Here is a 20,647-nt window from a genome sequence, read left to right as displayed (position 1 = left end):
GGGCATTTGAGCATGTAGTGACCCTTCTCCTCCACAATATAAACACAAATTCAAGTCGATGTCAATGCCTCTCTTGTTCTGAAATAGAAGAGTGGCCCTCTTGCATAGGTTCTCTGGGATCTGGCGATGCAATGTCTTTGGAAGAGAGGGAGGGCTGTTGGGAGCCGGGTCCCAACAGAACCATCTGACGGACAGAGTGACGTTCTTGAGCTTGCTCCTGAAATCGGATATCAATCCAATTGCAGAAACCAATTAGGTCATCAAGAAAAGAGGGAAGATCTTGCCCTGCAAGTTCATCCTTGATGGACAGAGCTAATCCGTGCCAAAACACTGCTAACAGACTTTCGTTCCATTATACTTCAGAGGCCAAAGTGCAAAACTGATTGGCATAACTCCCTATCATCTGAGTCCCCTGCCTGAAATGTAGGAGCTCCTTAGCTGCTGAAGAAGCCTTTCCAAGTTCAGCAAAGATTCGATGGAATTATTCTAGAAAAGCATGAAGACTGTTGAACACTGGGTCATTCTGCTCCCACAGTGGGGAGGCCCATGCAAGTGCTTGGCCTGTCAGTAGAGAGATAATGTAAGCCACTTGAGCTCAATCCGTCGGAAAGTCTCTAGCCTGAAGTTCAAAGATGATAAGACATTGATTAATTAACCCTCTACAAATCTTGGGGTTGCCATCGTACCTAGGCAGGGGGAGCCAGACAGATACCAGAAGGGACTTGAATCATACCAGATTGACAGAGTTTGGAACAGGAGCAGTGGGCCCCTTGGGGGCATCATTAAAGGACAGACTTTTAAATGTTCAGTTGTATATTTTTATTTATTTTATTTGATACATTTGTATCCCACATTTTCCCACCTATTTGTAGGCTCAGTGTGGCTAGTTCCGGAGAGGTGAGTACATACTCCGGTGGACAGATACAGAGTGGAAGTACAATTAATAAGATTTGGTGTGGATTGTCCTGTGTAGTTTTCAAAAATGGGATCGTGTGGAGAGGGAATGAGTGTTGTCTGTTTCTTGGTTTAGTTTTTGTGATACATTATTCAATGTTTGTCGGTTCTGAAAAGGTGAGTCTTTAGGTTTTTTTGGAAGTTTAGATGATTATTTATTTATTTGTTACATTTGTGTCCCACATTTTCCCACCTATTTGCAGACTCAATGTGACTTACATAGTACCGTAAAGGCGTTCGCTAAGTACGGTAGAGAAACAAATACAAGGTGATGTTGTGATCAATTAAGGTTCAGGCACAATGGGGATCGAAGAGAGGAGAGGTTATATAGTGTCCATTACGAGCTTTGGTTTTGCTGTGTGGCAGAGTGTAGGCATTTATGTTGGGTTGGTAGGGTATGCCTTTTTGAACAGGTTGGTTTTTAGTGATTTCCTGAAGTTTAGATGGTCGTAGGTTGTTTTCACAACTTTTGGCAGTGAGTTCCATAGTTTGTGTGCTTTTATAGGAGAAGCTGGATGCGTAAGTTGCTTTATATTCATGGTTTTCAGGTCTTTTGTTAGTGTATTCCAGAGCTGAGTGCCTATGTAGGAAAAATTGGACGCATACATTGATTTATACTTCAGGCCTTTGCATCTCGGGAAATGAAGGTTTAGGTATGTTCTTGTTGATTCGATTGTGTTTCTACGTGGTAAGTCGATTAGTTTCGTTCATGTAGCCTGGAGCTAGGCCATGGATTATTTTGTGAACCAGAGTACAAATCTTGAAAGTAATACGTTCTTTGATTGGTGGCCAGTGCAGTTTTTCGCAAAGGGGGTTAGCGCTTTCAAATCTTGTCTTTCCATAGACAAGCCTGGCTGCTGTGCTCTGAGTGGTCTAAAGTTTCCTTAAGATTTGTTCTTTGCATCCCGCGTATATACCATTGCAATAATCAATCTGGGCTAAAACCATTGTTTGAATCATGTTACAAAAAGTTTCCCTTGGGAAGAATAGTTTTACTCGTTAGGGGCATTTTCTTTGTAGTGGCATTGGCTTGGGTTCTCTAGAGTTAGGTTGCTTGTCAATGGTAATACCGAGGATTTTCAGGTTGTCTGAGATTGGGAGAGTGAATTCCGGAATATGTATGGTTGTGGGGTGATTTGTGCTACGTTGGGATGAAAGTATAAGACAGTGTGTTTTTTCTTTGTTAAGTTTTAATTTGAATGCCGTTGCCCAGGAATCCTTTATGCTTACGCTATTCTTTATTACATTGGTGATTTCTGATAGGTTTGATTTGAAAGGTATGTATATTATGACATCGTCCGTCTACAGAAAAGGGTTAAGGCCTTGATTGAAAAGGGACTTGGCTAGTGGGGTCATCATTAGATTGAATAGAATGGGTGAGAGAGGTGATCCTTGTGGTACTCCGCAATTGGTTTTCCAAGGTGGTGATATGTCCGAGTTTGACTTTACTTGATATGACCTTGTGGTTAGGAACTCCTTGACCCATTTGAGTATATTCCCTCCGATTCCTATCTTGTTGAGTATTCTTAGTAGTATATTGTGGTCTAACATATCGAATGCGCTCGACATGTCAAATTGGAGTAGGAGGATATTTTTACCTAGTGCAATTTCCTTCTTAAAATTGGCCAGGAGAATAAATAGGACAGTTTCTGTGCTATGGAGGGATCTGAAGCCCAATTGTGATTCATGCGAATTGAGAATTTGTTGATATATTCCGTGAGTTTGTTTGGCTACGATGCCTTCCATCAGTTTGGTTGTCAGTGGGATGGATGTTACAGGATTGTAGTTGGTGATTTTCATTTATTTTCATCTTGGTATCTTTTGGTAACCGTGTGAGTAAGATGTTGCCTTTATCCTTGGGGAATAGGCCTTGCTGGAGCATGTGGTTTATGTGGGATGTGAGCTCTACAATGAATCAGTCGGGTGGAGATTTAATTAAATAGTTGGGGCATGCATCCAGTTGACAGTAAGCGGTGGAGAGCTTACTAGTTGTTTGTGCAACTGTTTCATTTGTGATCTGGATAAAGTTTGACCAAGTTCGGTCTGCTGAGTATTCTCCTGAGTGTGGGTCTAGTTCATCAAGGAAGGTATCCAGGTTACTGTGCTCCTGAGACATGGTTTTGCGTAGGTTGACAATTTTTTCTTTAAAGTAATTAGCAAGTTCATCTGCTGGTGGAATGCCTTGTGTTTGATGCTGTCACTGGTTTGGTGTCTAGTAGCCTATCCAGTAGCTTATGTAGATTCTTCATATCTTTGTAGTTTGTTCCTAATTGTGCTTTGTAGTAATTCAGTTTGGATTTGTTTATCTCATATTTGTATTTTCTTTGTGATTCTTTCCATGTGTTTAGATTTTATGCGTTTTTGTGTTTCTCCATGCTCGTTTGAGTCCTCTGTATATATTGTTTTAGTTTTTTTACATCATCGTTGAACCATGGGGTTTTGTTTAGTTTGTGTGAGGTCTTTGTTCGTATGGGGGCTATATTATTTAGCACGGAGATGCATCTCTTTTCCCATTCCACGAGGTAGTTTATGGAATCAAATGGAGCTGACCAATTGTTGTCGTAAATCGATTGCCAGAATGTTTTTGCATCCATGTGACCTCTTGTATTGTATGATGTTTTTTCATCTGCTTGGTGATGTCCTTTCTTCAGCCATTTTAGGGTCAGATTTAGTTTGAAGTGGTCAGACCATGGTGTTTCCAACCATTTATGTTCTGTTATTGTGAGGGTTTGGTCTGGTGAGAATTTGTGTGCGAGTAGGTCGTGTGTGGCCTTTGAGTGGGTAACATTCGGGTGTGGCCAAAATCCCAAAGTTGGAAGAATTCCTTACATTCTCAGACAACCGTTTGAGTTTGGGTCTTCTAAGTGAAGGTTAATATCTCCTTTCACCAGTACGTTTGAGTTAGATGTACATGTGGCTGATATGAAATCCATGAAATTTGTTTGGGCTTTCGCTCCAGTTACCTGGTGGTCTGTATATAATATGACAGTTCAGATGGTCAACTAAGATTTTGTGGTGTAACCTGATTGAGGCAATTTTGAGTTGAGGTGTTATTGACTTGGCTGTGGTTTTTGTGGTGAAGTGAGATCTGTAGATTAGAGCGATGCCTCCTCCTCTTTTCCCTTTCTGGTCCAGTGTGTGATTTTGTATCCTGGAGAACATAGGTCCAGTATTATGGGATCCTTTTGTCGTGGATCCATGTTTCATTAATGAATAGTAAGTCAAGGACCTCCGTTGTGATCCAATCGTTAGTGTTTCTGTCTTGTTTACTGCGGATCTAGCATTAATATAACCCACTTTAATTGTATGGTATGGTTCTTCTGTGATTGAGAATGTGGTGACCTTTATTAGTTGTCGTTTGTTTATTGGTTTGGATTTGTTTGAACCCTTTTTTGCAGTTTGTACGGTTTGTTCGTAGGATGATGATTTTCCTTTGTAGGTTCTGGTGGACGTTGGTGTATCTGATTGTCCGGAATTAGTTGTGTAGTATGGGTTTGATGTTATTTTTGTCGTGAGGTGTAGCTATTAATGTTTGGATCAATGTTAGGGAGTAAATTCCTAGGAGTATTTTTGGCTCCTTAGTGTTGCGGTGATTGAATCCGGTTGCGCTGTTACCAGAGGAATCCGCAGTGTTACATAAGTGCATAAGTATTGCCATGCTGGGACAGACCAAAGGTCCATCAAGCCCAGCATCCTGTTTCCAACAGTGGTCAATCCAGGTCACAAATACCTGGCAAGCTCCCAAAAAAGTACTAAACATTTTATACTGCTTATCCCAGAAATAGTGGATTTTCCTCAAGTCCAATTTAATAATGGTCTATGGACTTTTCCTTTAGGAAGCTGTCCAAACCTTTTTTAAACTCTGCTAAGCTAACCACCTTTACCACATTCTCTGGCAACGAATTCCAGAGTTTAATTACACGTTGAGTGAAGAAAAATTTTCTCCTATTCGTTTTACATTTACTACATTGTAGCTTCATCGCGTGCCCCCTAGTCCAAGTATTTTTGGAAAGCGTAAACAGACGCTTCACGTCTACCCGTTCAACTCCGTTCAAGAAAGTGGATTTACCGCAATATTCTCTTTTGATCAGGATCGTGGTGGTGGTGTTGTGTGCTGTTAGTTAGTTTATTGCTTATGAGGTGAGGTCTTTCCTAGGTTCTGTTAACAAGATGTCTGAAAGCAGTCATCTAGAGAATTTTTTTTGTATGTTTGTTTGTTAGTTTGTGTATATATACGCTAATCTCAACTTTGTTAAATGTTTCAGATATATCCATCTACTTCCTCCCATGATGTTACTGATTTCTATTATTCTGTCTCACTGTATTTTCAAATGTAAGCCACATTGAACCCTAGTTTACTTGGGATAATGCGGGATATAAATGTAAAAAAAAATCCTTTATCCTCCACCTTTTAAGACACTGCCTATCGAACTGGATAGTGATGGTACAAGGAAAGCAAGTTTGGTCCAGTGAAGACTAACTCAAAATAACCTGTTTCTTAGCTGGGCTCTAGTATTACCATATTGAAAATGCGATCATACCATGCCTCTGTGGTTATATTCCACTATTGAGATAAACAATTAACTGTCTTTCTTGAAAGGATTATATAACCTTTAGATGCATGATTAGGAACAAAAACATATACTTATTTATTCAATATCACAATTCCTCATGTACAGCCACAAAACAACCTTTTAGGGTGGATAGTGTTCACAATGAGCTCCTTTTATTATAGACCAGAGAGATAAAAGTTTTTAGTTTGGCATTGTATAATGATCCAATTGAAAACTAACAACAAACCAACGTTGTGGAGTTGGTGATAAATGAATGATAATGCTGTACATTTCAAGTGATGTAATGATGGAGTGTTTTTAGTTAGGTACCATGAGTGATTGGTGAATGAATGATTATAGCATTGATTTGAGTGAGGATAAGTACTAGTTGGTAAAAGCACATTTTTTTCAATAAAGACATTTGATACTTATTAAATATACTGGAGTTTAAGTGTAATCATTGTATAAGTCATCACAAGAATAAAATATAAGAAAACCAATGGACTGCATTAGAGGCTTATAGCCCATTTAGGGCCCTGTTTATTAAGGTGCGCTAATGCTACAGACACCCATATATTCCTATGATTGTCTCTAGTGTTAGCGCCTGCTAAGTTTTAGAGTGCACTAAAAACATTAGCGTGCCTACAGCACAGCTTAATAAACAGGGCCCTTAGTTATGTTTAAACAAAAGAGATCTGCATGAAAAAAAATGTATTTTTACTTTGTCTTATAAAACCACTTGTCCCTGAAACATGCTCAAAACAGAATAACCCCATTTGTGTATCTAAAATGTAAACTTCTACAAAACAGATGAAGTGAAGATGTGATTCCATGTGCCCCAATAAAAGGATAGTTTAATTCTACTTACATTTAATTTCAATATATTCCATCTTCAGAGCTTCCAAAGGATCACAATTTTTTATTTAATAGCCTAATACCCTTTTCAATTAGCTTTCAGAGGCCAAAATCTCCTGCCTCAGGTCAGGTCGGCACAGTATAATGCTGTTATGATATTCTCTCCTGACATGAGGAAGGAAGTGCTGGTCTCTGAAGACTAATCAAAAATGTTTTAAAATCAGTGAAGGTATCACCTTAATTTCTATTTTGTGTTTTATTTGCATTTATTTACCTTTATTAACACAGTTACCACATTACTTTATCCTAAATTAAAAATAAAATTATTTTCTGTAGCTTTGTTGTCTGGCCATTTACTTTTTTAATTGTGTTGGTCCCAGTCTCTTGATTCTGCTTTCCTTCTTCTTCTCTTAACTCTCTTGCGAGGGTTTCCTGTCCATTTGTAATTTTTCTCTCCTTTTTTTGTTGCCCCTCCTTCCAGCATTTCCCCTCTATTTCCCTCCTTTCATCCGACATTTTCTCCCTCTGACCAGCTAGGTTCTCCCCCAGTTTCTCCCCAGCAGCTTCTCTCTCTCTCTCTCCTGCCCTTTTCCATGTCTCCTCTTTCTCTCTGCATCTTTCCACTCATCTCTCTCTCTGTACTCCTCTTCCATCCAGTGTCTTCCCTCTTTCGGACCCCTCCTTCTAGCATTTTTCCTATTTCCCCCCGCCATCTTACCAGCCATCCCCCTTGCTCCCCTTCCTTCTCCCCAGCAGCTTGTCTCTCCCCTGCCTTTTTCCATGTCCCCTCTTTCTCTCATCTCTCCTCTCTCTGTACTCCTCTTCCATCCAGCATCCCCACTCTTCTTTCTTTTTCTCCCCTCTGTTCTATCACCTCCTGCCTCCCTCTCGATGCCCTTTCCCCTACCCTTTCAACCCTTTTTCAGTGATACTCAATTTTTATTTCATGATATTTATATCTACATATGGGAAGCTTTCAAAATAAATCAAAAAGCTGTCAAATAAGTATAAAAAAAATAAAAGAAAAAAATCTTTTGTCCTCCACCCTTTAAGGCACTTCCTATCCCACTGGAACAGCTTTTGACTTTTTACAAATAGACCACTCATAGGCAGTCCCTTATTTCTAATATTCTTTTGCTATTGCTTTCAATAGTGTTTGCTATTGTTTTGAGTGAGGGAACTCCACCTACTGGCTTCAAGCCCTATTAATGAGCTAGATAGGGTCATACAGTCTCCTGTTCTCAATCTAACCTCCTTGCCTGCCGCCTCCTCTCATTAAACCTCCTTGTGCCATCTCCCAAGGGTTGATTGAGACAAGGAGGTTTAATAGACATGGCATGAAGTAATGTCAGAACTCTGAAACCAATTAGGTCAATCTAAGTTTCCCCTTCCCAGCGCAGCTGTCATCCCTGTTCACTCAAAACAAAGCAAGCAAACCTGTGAGCTGCTGCATCCACCTTGTTGGTCTTTATTGTTGGTAGCATTTTTATTTAATCTCACTTATATATTCAAACATGACAGCTTGTGCAGCATACGGATGTACACAGAGGAAGTGTAATAATGGAATAACTTTCCATAGGTAGAGTAGTAATTTGTTATAAATCTTAATCAGTGGTCAGTTGGAGGGGCTGGTTACAGGGACACTCTAGCATGTGTTATATTCGTGCAGAGATTTTTTTTCTCCTGGTAATGGCCCACTAAAACAGACATTATGTTATGATAATCAGGTGCTCAACATTCAGAGTTTCTATCTATTTATTTATGACATTCATATGTGTCAGGATATTGACAATGAATATTCATGAGAGAGATTTGCATACAGTGGAGGCAGTGCTTGTTATGAAATGCTTTGAATCCCACTGATCTGTACATCTATTGTGTTATTTTGGCGGGTGGAAACAGTCAGGTGGGCTTATAGGGAGGGAGGTGAGTACGGGAGGAAAAGGGTTCTTGAGGTATGTTCTCTGTAAAAGTTTTTATTGTGCCATGTTGGATGGTTTACTGTTTTTTTCTTCTTCTGTATGAAATTTATCAACCAACATGTTTTGCTTTTAATAAAGATGATTAAAACATAAAAAAAAAAGTTTTGGATGTTACTGAATTCTATTATTCCGTCTCACTGTATTTCCAGTTCTGGCACAGTATAAGCCATCACAAGAACAAAATATAAGCAAACCAATGGACTGCATTAGGGGCTTATAGCCCATTTAGTTATGTTTCAACAAATGAGAGGACTATTTGACAGAAAATATTTTTATTATTTTGGCTTATATACCACTTGTCCCTGAAATGTGCTCAAACAACAGAATAATCCATCTGTGTATCTAAAAGGTAAACTTCTACAAAACAGTTGACTATGTAATTCCATGTGCTTCAATGAAAGGAGAGTTTAATGCTACTTCCATTTAATTTCAATATATTCCATCAGCTTTAAGATGAACCCATCAGGAAACATGATATCCTCACTGAAATTTGGCCATCTGTATTGTATACAGTGTATTTAGTTTTCAGTGTAGAAAAATGAGCACAAAATGCAGAGTTTAAAATTGCTGTTTCTACCAGCTATAATAATTTTTTTTAATTTGTTTTAGTGATATTCAATTGTTATTTCATGATATTTATATCCACATAGATATGAGAAGCTTTCAAATAAATTAAAAAGCTGTCCAATAATTTAAAAAAAAACCCTTTTGTCCTTCACCTTTTAAGGCATTGCCTATCCAATTGAAACAGCTTTAGACTTGTTACAGATGGACCAACAATAAAAAAAACAAAACATGTGGATGCAGCAGCTCATAGGTTTGCTTGCTTTGTTTTGGGTGCACAGGGATGACGGTTGCGCTGAGAAAGGGATACTTAGACTGTCCTAATTGGCTTCCTTGCTTATACAGTGGACTAGATAGGCTCGCTTCCTTTCCAGTTTATTAAACCGCCTTGGACTGAGAACAGGAGGCATGACGTCAGAGAGTTGAAGCCAATTTGGTTAGTCTCTGTTTCCCCCGTTACTGAAAACAAACAAACAAACAAACCTATGAGCTGCTGCATCCACCTTGCCGTTCTTTATTGTTGCTAGTATTTTTATTTAATCTCACTTATATTTTCAAACATGTCAGCTTGTGCAGCATACGGATGTACACAGAGGAGGTATAATAACAGAATAACGTACATGCAGCAGCTTTCTTTAGAGTGTACGCAGAACGATGGCAGCGCGGGGAAGGGGAAACATACAGAGACTAACATAGGTGGCTTCAACGTTTTGACGTCATGACGCCTCCTGTTCTCAAACCTTTGCTTTCTCTGATGCAACTTCCTGTTCCCAGGAAGGCGGGATGCTTCAGAAGAAGAGATGAGAAGAAGTTGTGTCTTAAGGGACAGCGGACCGCAGAAGGAAAACTTTGAGATTTTTGGAGGGCAATTTCAGGTACGAGTTGTGGGTGAGAATGTCAAACAACGGGGAAGGGAGACAGGACTCCCACCTCCCGAGCCCCGAATGTATGTGAAGAGGGGTGCTCGGTATGTAAGAGTACGAGGGTAGCCAAATGCGTGTGATTTGGTATCATTGCAGTATCCCTAACTTGTAGGCTGCTTTCCGAGGCCGGACCTGTAGCGCAGCCCCTAAGCCTGCTTTTCATCCCTCTACACCGCTTCGTGCCTTCCAGGGTTATGTGATGGTTAACAATGTTTCAACCATAACTCACTCCAAAAGCAGCCCCAAAATAGCCAAACGGTCTTGACCCACACAACATTTTCTGGTATTTCTACTGGCTTCTTCCTTGCGCCCCGCCCGCCCAATTCTGTAGATTGCACTCTTACAGTGCCCACCCCCACCTTACCCTGGTGGCTCAAGTAACCTCTGCACCCTCTCCTTGCTCACTCTCAATTATTTAATGGCCCAGTTAACCCCCCTTGGATCTCACACCCCTCCATCGCCCCCCTTCAAATTTCCTGCTGTCTCAAGTGGGCCCCTTGCATCTCTCACTCTCTTCTGTTGATGCCCACAAGATTCCCTTACACTTCTCACACCCACTTTTAATTCTGCCAAAATTATCTGGTGGCTCATATATCTACCCCCTATATTCCATCCCACAAATTTTCCTGGTGGTCCAATTAGCCCCTGCACCTTCTCCTGACCCCCCCCCCCCCCCAAAAAAAAAAAAGTTTATTAGATGCCCTATACAAATACTACTACTAATAAGTAGTTTCTTTGCACCTCTCACCTATCCATTGATTCTTCTCATAATTCCCTGGTGGCCCCCTTCCACCTTCCTCAGAAAAAATCATGGTGACTCAGGTTGCTCTTGCACCTCCTCCAACCCTTCAAATTCCAACCCCTGAAGGCTCATGGCTCTATCCGCTAACTCTGCCCAGGAAACACCTTGACCTAGTCATGGATTGGGGCAGAACATCTCCCCTATGTTTTTTTTTGTTACATTTGTACCCCGCGCTTTCCCACTCATGGCAGGCTCAATGCGGCTTACAGGTACTTATTTGTACCTGGGGCAATGGAGGGTTAAGTGACTTGCCCAGAGTCACAAGGAGCTGCCTGTGCCTGAAGTGGGAATTGAATTCAGTTCCCCAGGACCTAAGTCCACCACCACCCTAACCACTAGGCCACTCCTCCACTCCAGGCAGAGTCCTCCTTTTTGGCTGCCGTTTTTCAAAATAGCAGTAACTGGTTCCTAGGTTTGTCAGGACACACTGCTGGGGGTAGGCACTTCCTTTTGGTGAGGATGACGGAGAACGCCACCTGGACTGCTCCCCACTCTTTGGGCCAGGTATAATTCCAGCCCATGAGGAGGAGGGGAGACGCTCTTCTATGATTAAGCTAACTAGGCCATGGTTTTTCTGATCCAGCAAAATTCAGGTCTGAGGGGGTTGCAAGAGGGGGCGGGGTCTGGGATGTCTGGTACCTGCTGGGCTACCAGGGAAGATTCTGCTACATAGTTGGTGGGTGGGGAGAAGATAACTGTGCCACCAAGTAAAACAGCAGGGAGAGCAGGTATCTCTATCTTGCAGACGTCACTGTGGTAATGGTCTTTTGATGCAGCAGCAGTGTGTGCTGCATCTTGTCTCAGCTTTGTACCCTTCAGCATTATTCCCTCCAGCAGGCTGGAGGTAAGGCCAGTGGCATGGTAGGGGGATGTGCTCTCGCTGTCCAGTCGGTGTTGCAAATTCAGTGGGTTTTGTGTGCTCAACTGAACAGTGAATATCACCCAAAAAATTGTATGGACTTCAAGAAAGTAGCCCAAGACCCATAACTGCATAAAACGTTCTTCAGCTGGCCTTCAAAAGTAGCCCATTTTATTTTATTTATTTAATTTATTTATTAGGATTTAGTTACTGCCTTTTTGAAGGAATTCACTCAAGGTGGTATACAGTAAGAATAAATCAAACATAATTACAACAGTAAAAATATTCGAATAACAATACAAAGTGTGGCATTGTTTACTATGTACAATGTCAACACAATACATAATAAAACATTTTAATGCACAGTGTAGGGTATAAACAAAAATGGAACATATACCCCCCTGTTTACTAAGCCACTCTGCAGTGCCAATACAGCCCATTCAAAATGAATGGGCTGTGTCGGCATTAGCGCATGGCAGGCAGCTGCTAGCGTGGCTTAGTAAACAGGGTAGGTAGGTAAGAGGAGTTAGAAGTAAGGGGACTAATTAAGTTGCACGTGAGGTCAGAGAGATGATTCAATATTATCTCAGCTAGGATAGGAATGGATAAACATGTCCTTCTGCAGAATGTGCAGCCCACGTCACTCCTTGTGTGTGTGAGTGAGACTAACAAGTTAGTTACTTCTTCCATTAAAGGCCTGATTGAAGAGCCAAGCTTTCACCTACTTCGTGAAGAACAGAGTTTTGTTTTAAGCAGAGCCTTTCAGGGAGTGTATTCCAGAGTGTTGGGGCTACTCCGGAGAAGGCTCACTTGCAGGTATCACATTGTGTAATGTCTTTTGGAGAGGGTGTGGTTAGAGATACTTCTTGGGAGGACCTTAGTTTCCTTGGAAGGTGTTTAGAGGGTGTTCCTGTTCTTCAAGTACTCGAGGGGCCATTTCCTTTAAGGGCCTTGACGATCAGACATGTAGTTTTAAATTTAGCTCTGTATTGTACTGGTAACCAGTGAAGTTTTTGCAAAAATGGTGTGATGTGGTCATGTTGCTTGCAACCTATTTGTCTTGCTACAGCATTCCGAATCAATTGGAGTTGATGTAGGCCCTTTGTAGTCAGACCAGTGTAGAGTGCATTACAGTAATCCAGTCTTGATGTTATCATGGCATGCACAACTGGGATAAGATTTGCCGTCTCAATGTAAGGAGAGAAGCAACTTAGTTGTTTCAAATAGTTGGCAATACTGGTCCCTTCTTTCTCTAAAGGTAGGATAATGCTGTAGATTGATTGACTTTGGGTAATTGCCAGTCTGCAGCCCTACATTTGGCTTCTGCCTACACTTTTTTTTTGGAACTCAGAATCTGATGATTCTGCAGAATTATGTGATTGTGTGCCCACATTAATTTTGTGTGGGCACATAATTGCGTAATTTCTCAGAGTGTAGTTTATACTCTGAGATGCCAAGAGTGAACCATCTGTAACAGTAAGATTTACCATCCCAACGAGTTAGATGGAAGGCCAAAGAGAGAGTTTACTGATAATGCATTCAGGCTATAAATCTAGAAAGATGTAAGTGTAGATTTCAGAGCATATGTACTTCTAGGTGCTTACCTAAAAATAAACCCATGCTCTAGCAATAAGGAAACTGAAGGCACCATATAGACCAAAAGGTTTGAGATATGGAGTTTTCCAGGACAAATTCTGATAACAGGTGGACTCTTGCTCCTGAAAGCTTATGCCTCTGTGAATCTTTTGTTCTAGATAGTGCCTTCATTTCTGTGCTAATATAAAATGAACTTTTGCCCATTTCCGTTGCAGACACATCAGGGGGGACACATTATCAGTGAAGCCTGATTTTATGGAGGCAGCAGCAGAATGAGTGAACACTAGCACTGAGCTGTCATGTGCCTCCCACATGGGTTTCTTAACAGCCATGTGTGTAAGCAGAAGAGGTGGGGTCACCACAGGTATGGGTTGGTTAACTTGCATCCTGCTACTGCCATATCTACTGGCTGAGGCAGCTTCCCCTGGTTTAGGACCCAGAGGAGGATGGAGTCATGCAAGTGTTTGCTAAAGATTGAGTGAGGTAGTGGGTGGAGCAGGGACCATTTCTGTTGTCAGGTTAAAGGCCCTGCCAGCTGCTGACCTTCCTTGATTTAGACCTGCCAATTAGCCAGTTGGCAGCACTTGAAAGTTCTTTGTAAAATGTAGTGGCTAGGTATTTTAAATATTTTTTTTTTTTAGTTCCAATATTTTTATTGTGTTTTATAAATGATAACAAATGGCTAAAATAAAGCAATTAGCCAGCTTAACAAGTTAACAGTAACAAGCATCAGCATACATGTTCAAGTTAGGGCAAGTCCGGGATTATTTCGATAACAGATCATAATCATAAGTCACAGGAGTAATACATAATTTCAATTCTGACAAAGGTTATTACGTAGTGAGTTTAGTAAAGGAGACCATATTTTGTTGTACTTAACAAGTGAGTTATGTTTTTCAGCCGCAGCATATTCATATTTAGCTAAAATACACACAGAATTCCACCATGATAAATAAGTTACTTTGTCAAGATCTTTCCAACAAAAGAAAAGTGTTCTAAGGGCTTGATGTAACATTAAATCCAGTAATTGTGCTTGATATTTGTCTATTGATGATTGTAACATTAGTGATCCACATATAACTATATTATATGATAAAACATCTTGAATATTCAAGGTGGAAGATATTGTGTCCCATACAGAATTCCAATATTCTTGAATATATGGGCAAGAATAGATGATATGTTTAAGATTTCCAACATCTTTTTCACAGGTCCAGCATTTATTCGCACTGTTTTTTGGTTTTATTGTGTTCAATTTGGCGAGTTTAGCAGGAGTCCATAGGGCTCTGTGTGCTAAGTAGAACATAGATTGTGAAATGGACGCTGATTTGGTGGTATAAGTAATTTTAAACCAAAATTTTTCCCAAGTTTTTTTCATCTAGTTGAGCATTTAGATCGCATTCCCATGATTGCATGGTATTAGTAGGTTCTTTGAATTTAGCTAACTGTAGTATTTTGTACCATTTAGATGCGACTTTTTTGGAAGTCATAAAAGACTTGCAAAGTTGCCAACAAGAAGGGTAATCAGTAGTTAATTTTTTTATATCTACGGAGTTAGTTACACAGTGTTTGAGTTGAACCCATTTGTAGTATTGAGAACTTTTAAGACCATATTTTATACTTAGTTGGGCAAAAGGCAGCCAAGAATTATCTTTTATAACATCATTGAGAGTCCATATACCAGCTTTTTTCCAAGTATTCCAATTTATGTAACAATTGTTAATTTTGGATTGTTCCAAATTGGGATGTACATAGTATGTGTTATGGGATGTGTGACAACTGAATCAAGTTCATTAAAAACAGTTCTAAGAGTTTTAAACAAAACATTAGAAGAAACATTAGTCTTTTGAGACCAAGGGAAGAAATGTGTGGGTGTGTCTGGTTGCTTTAGCATTTCAATCTGGAACCATGATGAGGTGTTGAGTTGTTCTTTATCATACATACAGTGGGGGAAATAAGTATTTGATCCCTTGCTGATTTTGTAAGTTTGCCCACTGACAAAGACATGAGCAGCCCATAATTGAAGGGTAGGTTATTGGTAACAGTGAGAGATAGCACATCACAAATTAAATCCGGAAAATCACATTGTGGAAAGTATATGAATTTATTTGCATTCTGCAGAGGGAAATAAGTATTTAATCCCTCTGGCAAACAAGACCTAATACTTGGTGGCAAAACCCTTTTTGGCAAGCACAGCGGTCAGACGTCTTCTGTAGTTGATGATGAGGTTTGCACACATGTCAGGAGGAATTTTGGTCCACTCCTCTTTGCAGATCATCTCTAAATCATTAAGAGTTCTGGGCTGTCGCTTGGCAACTTGCAGCTTCAGCTCCCTCCATAAGTTTTCAATGGGATTAAGGTCTGGTGACTGGCTAGGCCACTCCATGACCCTAATGTGCTTCTTCCTGAGCCACTCCTTTGTTGCCTTGGCTGTATGTTTTGGGTCATTGTCGTGCTGGAAGACCCAGCCACGACCCATTTTTAAGGCCCTGGCGGAGGGAAGGAGGTTGTCACTCAGAATTGTACGGTACATGGCCCCATCCATTCTCCCATTGATGCGGTGAAGTAGTCCTGTGCCCTTAGCAGAGAAACACCCCCAAAACATAACATTTCCACCTCCATGCTTGACAGTGGGGACGGTGTTCTTTGGGTCATAGGCAGCATTTCTCTTCCTCCAAACACGGCGAGTTGAGTTCATGCCAAAGAGCTCAATTTTTGTCTCATCTGACCACATCACCTTCTCCCAATCACTCTCGGCATCATCCAGGTGTTCACTGGCAAACTTCAGACGGGCCGTCACATGTGCCTTCCGGAGCAGGGGGACCTTGCGGGCACTGCAGGATTGCAATCCGTTATGTCGTAATGTGTTACCAATGGTTTTCGTGGTGACAGTGGTCCCAGCTGCCTTGAGATCATTGACAAGTTCCCCCCTTGTAGTTGTAGGCTGATTTCTAACCTTCCTCATGATCAAGGATACCCCACGAGGTGAGATTTTGCGTGGAGCCCCAGATCTTTGTCGATTGACAGTCATTTTGTACTTCTTCCATTTTCTTACTATGGCACCAACAGTTGTCTCCTTCTCGCCCAGCGTCTTACTGATGGTTTTGTAGCCCATTCCAGCCTTGTGCAGGTGTATGATCTTGTCCCTGACATCCTTAGACAGCTCCTTGCTCTTGGCCATTTTGTAGAGGTTAGAGTCTGACTGATTCACTGAGTCTGTGGACAGGTGTCTTTCATACAGGTGACCATTGCCGACAGCTGTCTGTCATGCAGGTAACGAGTTGATTTGGAGCATCTACCTGGTCTGTAGGGGCCAGATCTCTTACTGGTTGGTGGGGGATCAAATACTTATTTCCCTCTGCAGAATGCAAATAAATTCATATACTTTCCACAATGTGATTTTCCGGATTTAATTTGTGATGTGCTATCTCTCACTGTTACCAATAACCTACCCTTCAATTATGGGCTGCTCATGTCTTTGTCAGTGGGCAAACTTACAAAATCAGCAAGGGATCAAATACTTATTTCCCCCACTGTAAATGCTGAGTTTTGCTTTAGGAGAAAAGATATGTGATAATCATAGAAACTAGGAAAATTGACACCACCTTTTAGTGGACATGCCTTCAATTTTTTAACTGAAATTCTAGGTGTTTTATTATTCCATAAAAATTGTACTAATTTAGCTTCAACCTTCTTATATGTTGTTGGATTTAGTAACATAGGTAGCATGCTAAGAATGTAGTTAATTTTTGGCACTATCATCATTTTTATGGTTTCTAGTCTACCCCACCAATTAAGCCTTAATGGTGACCATTTTTGAGTTAGTAATTCAGTAATTTTAATTATATTTTCAGAGTTATATTTAATAGTGTCCTCAATAGTGTTGCCAAATAAAACTCCCAAATACTTAATTTGATTATCATTCCATTGAAAATTATATTGTTGAATAATATGTTTCAGATGAACACAATTTATGGACAAAAGTTCCGTTTTTGTGGTATTTAATTTATAACCGGATATTTTGGCATATTTAGATATTAAACACAGTATGTGAGGGATTGATGTAGGAGAGGTGAATAGTAGGACATCATCAGCATACGCGGCTAATTTAATGTTTTGTTGACCGATTTTAACGCCACTGATAAGGGGGTGTTGACGAATCGCTGTTAATAATGGTTCAAGGGCTATATTAAATAATAATGGAGATAAGGGACAACCCTGTCTAGTGCCCCTTGTTGGTGTAAAAGGCTTAGAAATTACATCATTAATTTGAATAAATGTAGTTGGGGAGGTATACAGGACTTTAATTATATTCATTGATTGTGCAGATAAACCATACCATTGTAGTACTTTGAACAAATATGGCCATTCTACACGATCAAATGCTTTTTCAGCATCTAATCCTATTGCAACCAAAGGATCTGATGTTTCTTGTCCATGCATTAGTATGTTAGAGAAGGTTCTTGTGTTATCTGAGGAGGATCTCCCATTCATAAAACCCGTTGTATGATTTTAGGTAGGAAAAGTTGTAATCTCTCGGCAACAATTTTGGCAAATATCTTGGCATCCAAGTTTATTAAAGATAATGGTCTATAGTTTTGCACAGAACTGGGATCTTTATTAGGTTTCAATAGCACAATAATATTGGCTTCAGTAAAAGTGCCTTTTATATTACCAGTTTCTATCATGTAATTGTAATAATCACATAAAATTGGGGATAATATAGACTTAAAGGCTGAATAGAATTCAATTGGTAAACCATCCGGTCCGGGAGCCTTTTTTGTCGCCATGTTTAGGATAGCTATATTAATCTCGTCTATTGTGATTTTTTTAGAAAACATCTTATTGTCTTCTTCTGTGATAGTTTGATGTTCTAGTTTTCCCAAAAAATCATAGTTTAATGACTCAGTTTCAATGTCTGAAGTATATAAGTCTTTATAAAAAGATTGGAATCTATTTGCTATGTTTATGTTATTTGTTAGAAGAATATTATTCTCATCTTTGATTGAAGAGATGTAGTTTTTTTCTTTGCGGGCTTTCAGATAATTAGCTAGGAGGTGTCCTGCTTTATTACCTTCATAGCAGTATGTTGCATTGTTATTAAAAATATCTTTGCTAGCTTTAGTACCTAATATTGTATTATATTTGAGTTTGGATGCCTTAAGCTCTTCTAATATGGGTATATTGTTAGTATCACTTATATGTATTAGTTCTAAAGATTTTATTTTATTTTCTAATTCCAATATTTCATTATTTAATTCTTTATTTCTAGAGGCTGTAAATGTTATTATTTCCCCTCTTATAAACGCCTTAAAAGCATCCCAAAAATTATTCCAAGAAGTGTGATTTGGCGAGTTGAAGTGAAAATATTCTTGCATTGCTTTTGATATATATTCTATGAAATTAGGATTAATTAGGAGTGTGGAATTAAATCTCCAACGATGTCTATTTATTTGTGTTTGGTTGATGCTGAGCTGCAGCGTAATGTGTGCGTGATCTGATAATAAAATATTGCCAATGTCCGTGTTAAGTACGTCAGCTATCAAAGATGACGATATTAAAAAATAATCAATCCTGGAGTATGAGTTATGGGGATTTGAATAAAAGGTATAATCATGTTCTGTCGTATGTGTAATTCTCCATATATCACAAAGTTTAAATTGAGATATTAGGTCGAGAAGATTTTGAGTTGCTTTAGGAGGTTTATAGGCATATTTAGATTTCCTATCAATTATGGGGTTTAATATAAGGTTAAAATCACCACCTATAATGCAGGGTGTGTCACCTTCAGCTGCTAACATATCTGCCAGTGATAGAAAAAATTCAGGTGAGTCTGAATTAGGTGCATAAATGTTTAATAACGATATTGTTTTGTTACATATTTTTATGTTAATATTAACCCATCTGCCCGAGTTATCATTTTTATGAGATAGTATGTCTAAATCCTTATTTTTTTTTATAAGAGTCATGACTCCGTTCTTATTTCCTATAGCAGATGAGAAGATAGGGGGGGAGAAAATTTTTTATGGAAATCCTATTAGCTTCAGCAACTGATAGGTGGGTTTCTTGTAGCATAATTATATCAGGATTTAACTTTGTGATATAATTCAAGATTTTCTTTTTCTTAATAGGATTTTTCAGGCCCTTTACATTGAAAGAAATTATTTTAATAACCATAGAGAATGTTTATGAAAATTCTCAAAGAACCTAGCCTGATGTATATTCTGTGACTTATAGATATGAAAACTTGCATAGTTTAATAATTGTGTGAGAAAACGACTTAAACATGTAATGATGCTAACCTTGTGCTTAGAAGAAAAAAAAACATCAGCACAAGTGTAATGGCATAGGATGTAAAGCACATAATAAAGTGAGGGAGAGAATGTTATACCTAAGAGAATCCCACCACTTATGAAAAGATTGTATTGTGACATTTTCCTATAGGTATATGTCTTTTTTTTTTTTTTTTTTTTAAATTTAAATTTTTTTAAAATTTAAATTTCCCTATAATCAGTTCATATTTAGATAGGAAATAAACACTTTAACATTGTAAGAATAGTAAAACCACGTGTTGCAGACAGATAACATTATGTGCACAATAGACAAATAATATTATAAGAACAATTAGTAGACTGCATTAGCAATAGCATATCGTGTTAGATAGCTCACGTATTACAACCTTCTAACATGATCCCAATGTGGACAATTTAGAATCAATAGAGATTGATATCGATATGATCACTACACTGAATCACAAAAGGAGTTTCAAGTAGAGAAAAGTGGTAAACTGTTCATTAAGATACTGGAATTATGATACTTCTTCAATGCAACCAATAGCACTAATACTTATATCTCCATCACACTCATTGACAAGTATGCGAAAGATAGTTGCAGTGTCATTTAATCAGCACGGAGAAATAATGTACTCCTAGTGTCATGCTGATAAATACGTTTAGTACAGTAAACACATCGATAACAATATAGTTTTCATAACACAAATAGTGATGCGATTAGGGTGAAATGTCAGGCTGCAAACTGAAAGCTTGTGTGTTTGCTGTTAATGAATCATAAATGAATAATAGTTAATCACAACCGAAATACCTTTTACTTTTGATTCGTATATCAGCCATATTAATAGGGTTAATGTTTGTATTGCCAAATTACTATACCAAACATGATACAGTTTCATTGGACTAATTAACATCCTGTTAACTATGACATCACTGTGCTGTGAGACAAAAGCACGGGTAAAAGGAATCCTCCAATTTGCTGATGTTATAATAACTATAGCACTGTGATTAAAAATAAATAAACCGTGACATACATCTTTATAGTTATGAAATTAATCACTGGGTTAATTCTTAAGACTCCATGCAATTCAAATATTGGTGAGCACTGTTGATATAGATGACAATATTGAGAATTAAAAAAATATGAGAGCCAAGTGAGGTCCCTTTAAATATGCAAATAATCTTGCTGCACTCTGAACAAGGGGCGCCTGATCTGTTCTTCTGCTACAACACTCAGTCGCACAGTCAGTGCGCTACCTGAACGGAGCA

The 20,647-nt window shown here is 39.1% G+C and overlaps 1 protein-coding gene across 2 annotated transcripts in view; it reads left to right on the top strand.

Moving 5' to 3' along the window:
* Positions 1-9,685: 9,685 nt before the first annotated feature.
* The window catches only part of TAF1B (TATA-box binding protein associated factor, RNA polymerase I subunit B), a 385,284-nt gene continuing 374,322 nt past the window's right edge, over positions 9,686-20,647 (top strand). For both annotated transcript variants that reach the window (XM_030198879.1, XM_030198880.1), the window contains exon 1: positions 9,686-9,783. In XM_030198879.1, the coding sequence (XP_030054739.1) occupies positions 9,709-9,783 (75 nt within the window). In that variant the 5' untranslated portion in view covers positions 9,686-9,708. The remainder of the gene's footprint in view (positions 9,784-20,647) is intronic.

The sequence above is a fragment of the Microcaecilia unicolor genome, chromosome 3 (assembly GCF_901765095.1).
Source record: "Microcaecilia unicolor chromosome 3, aMicUni1.1, whole genome shotgun sequence".
Taxonomy (NCBI): domain Eukaryota; kingdom Metazoa; phylum Chordata; class Amphibia; order Gymnophiona; family Siphonopidae; genus Microcaecilia; species Microcaecilia unicolor.
Note: the sequence above shows the minus strand (reverse complement) of the source record. Positions and strands in the feature narration are given on the sequence as shown.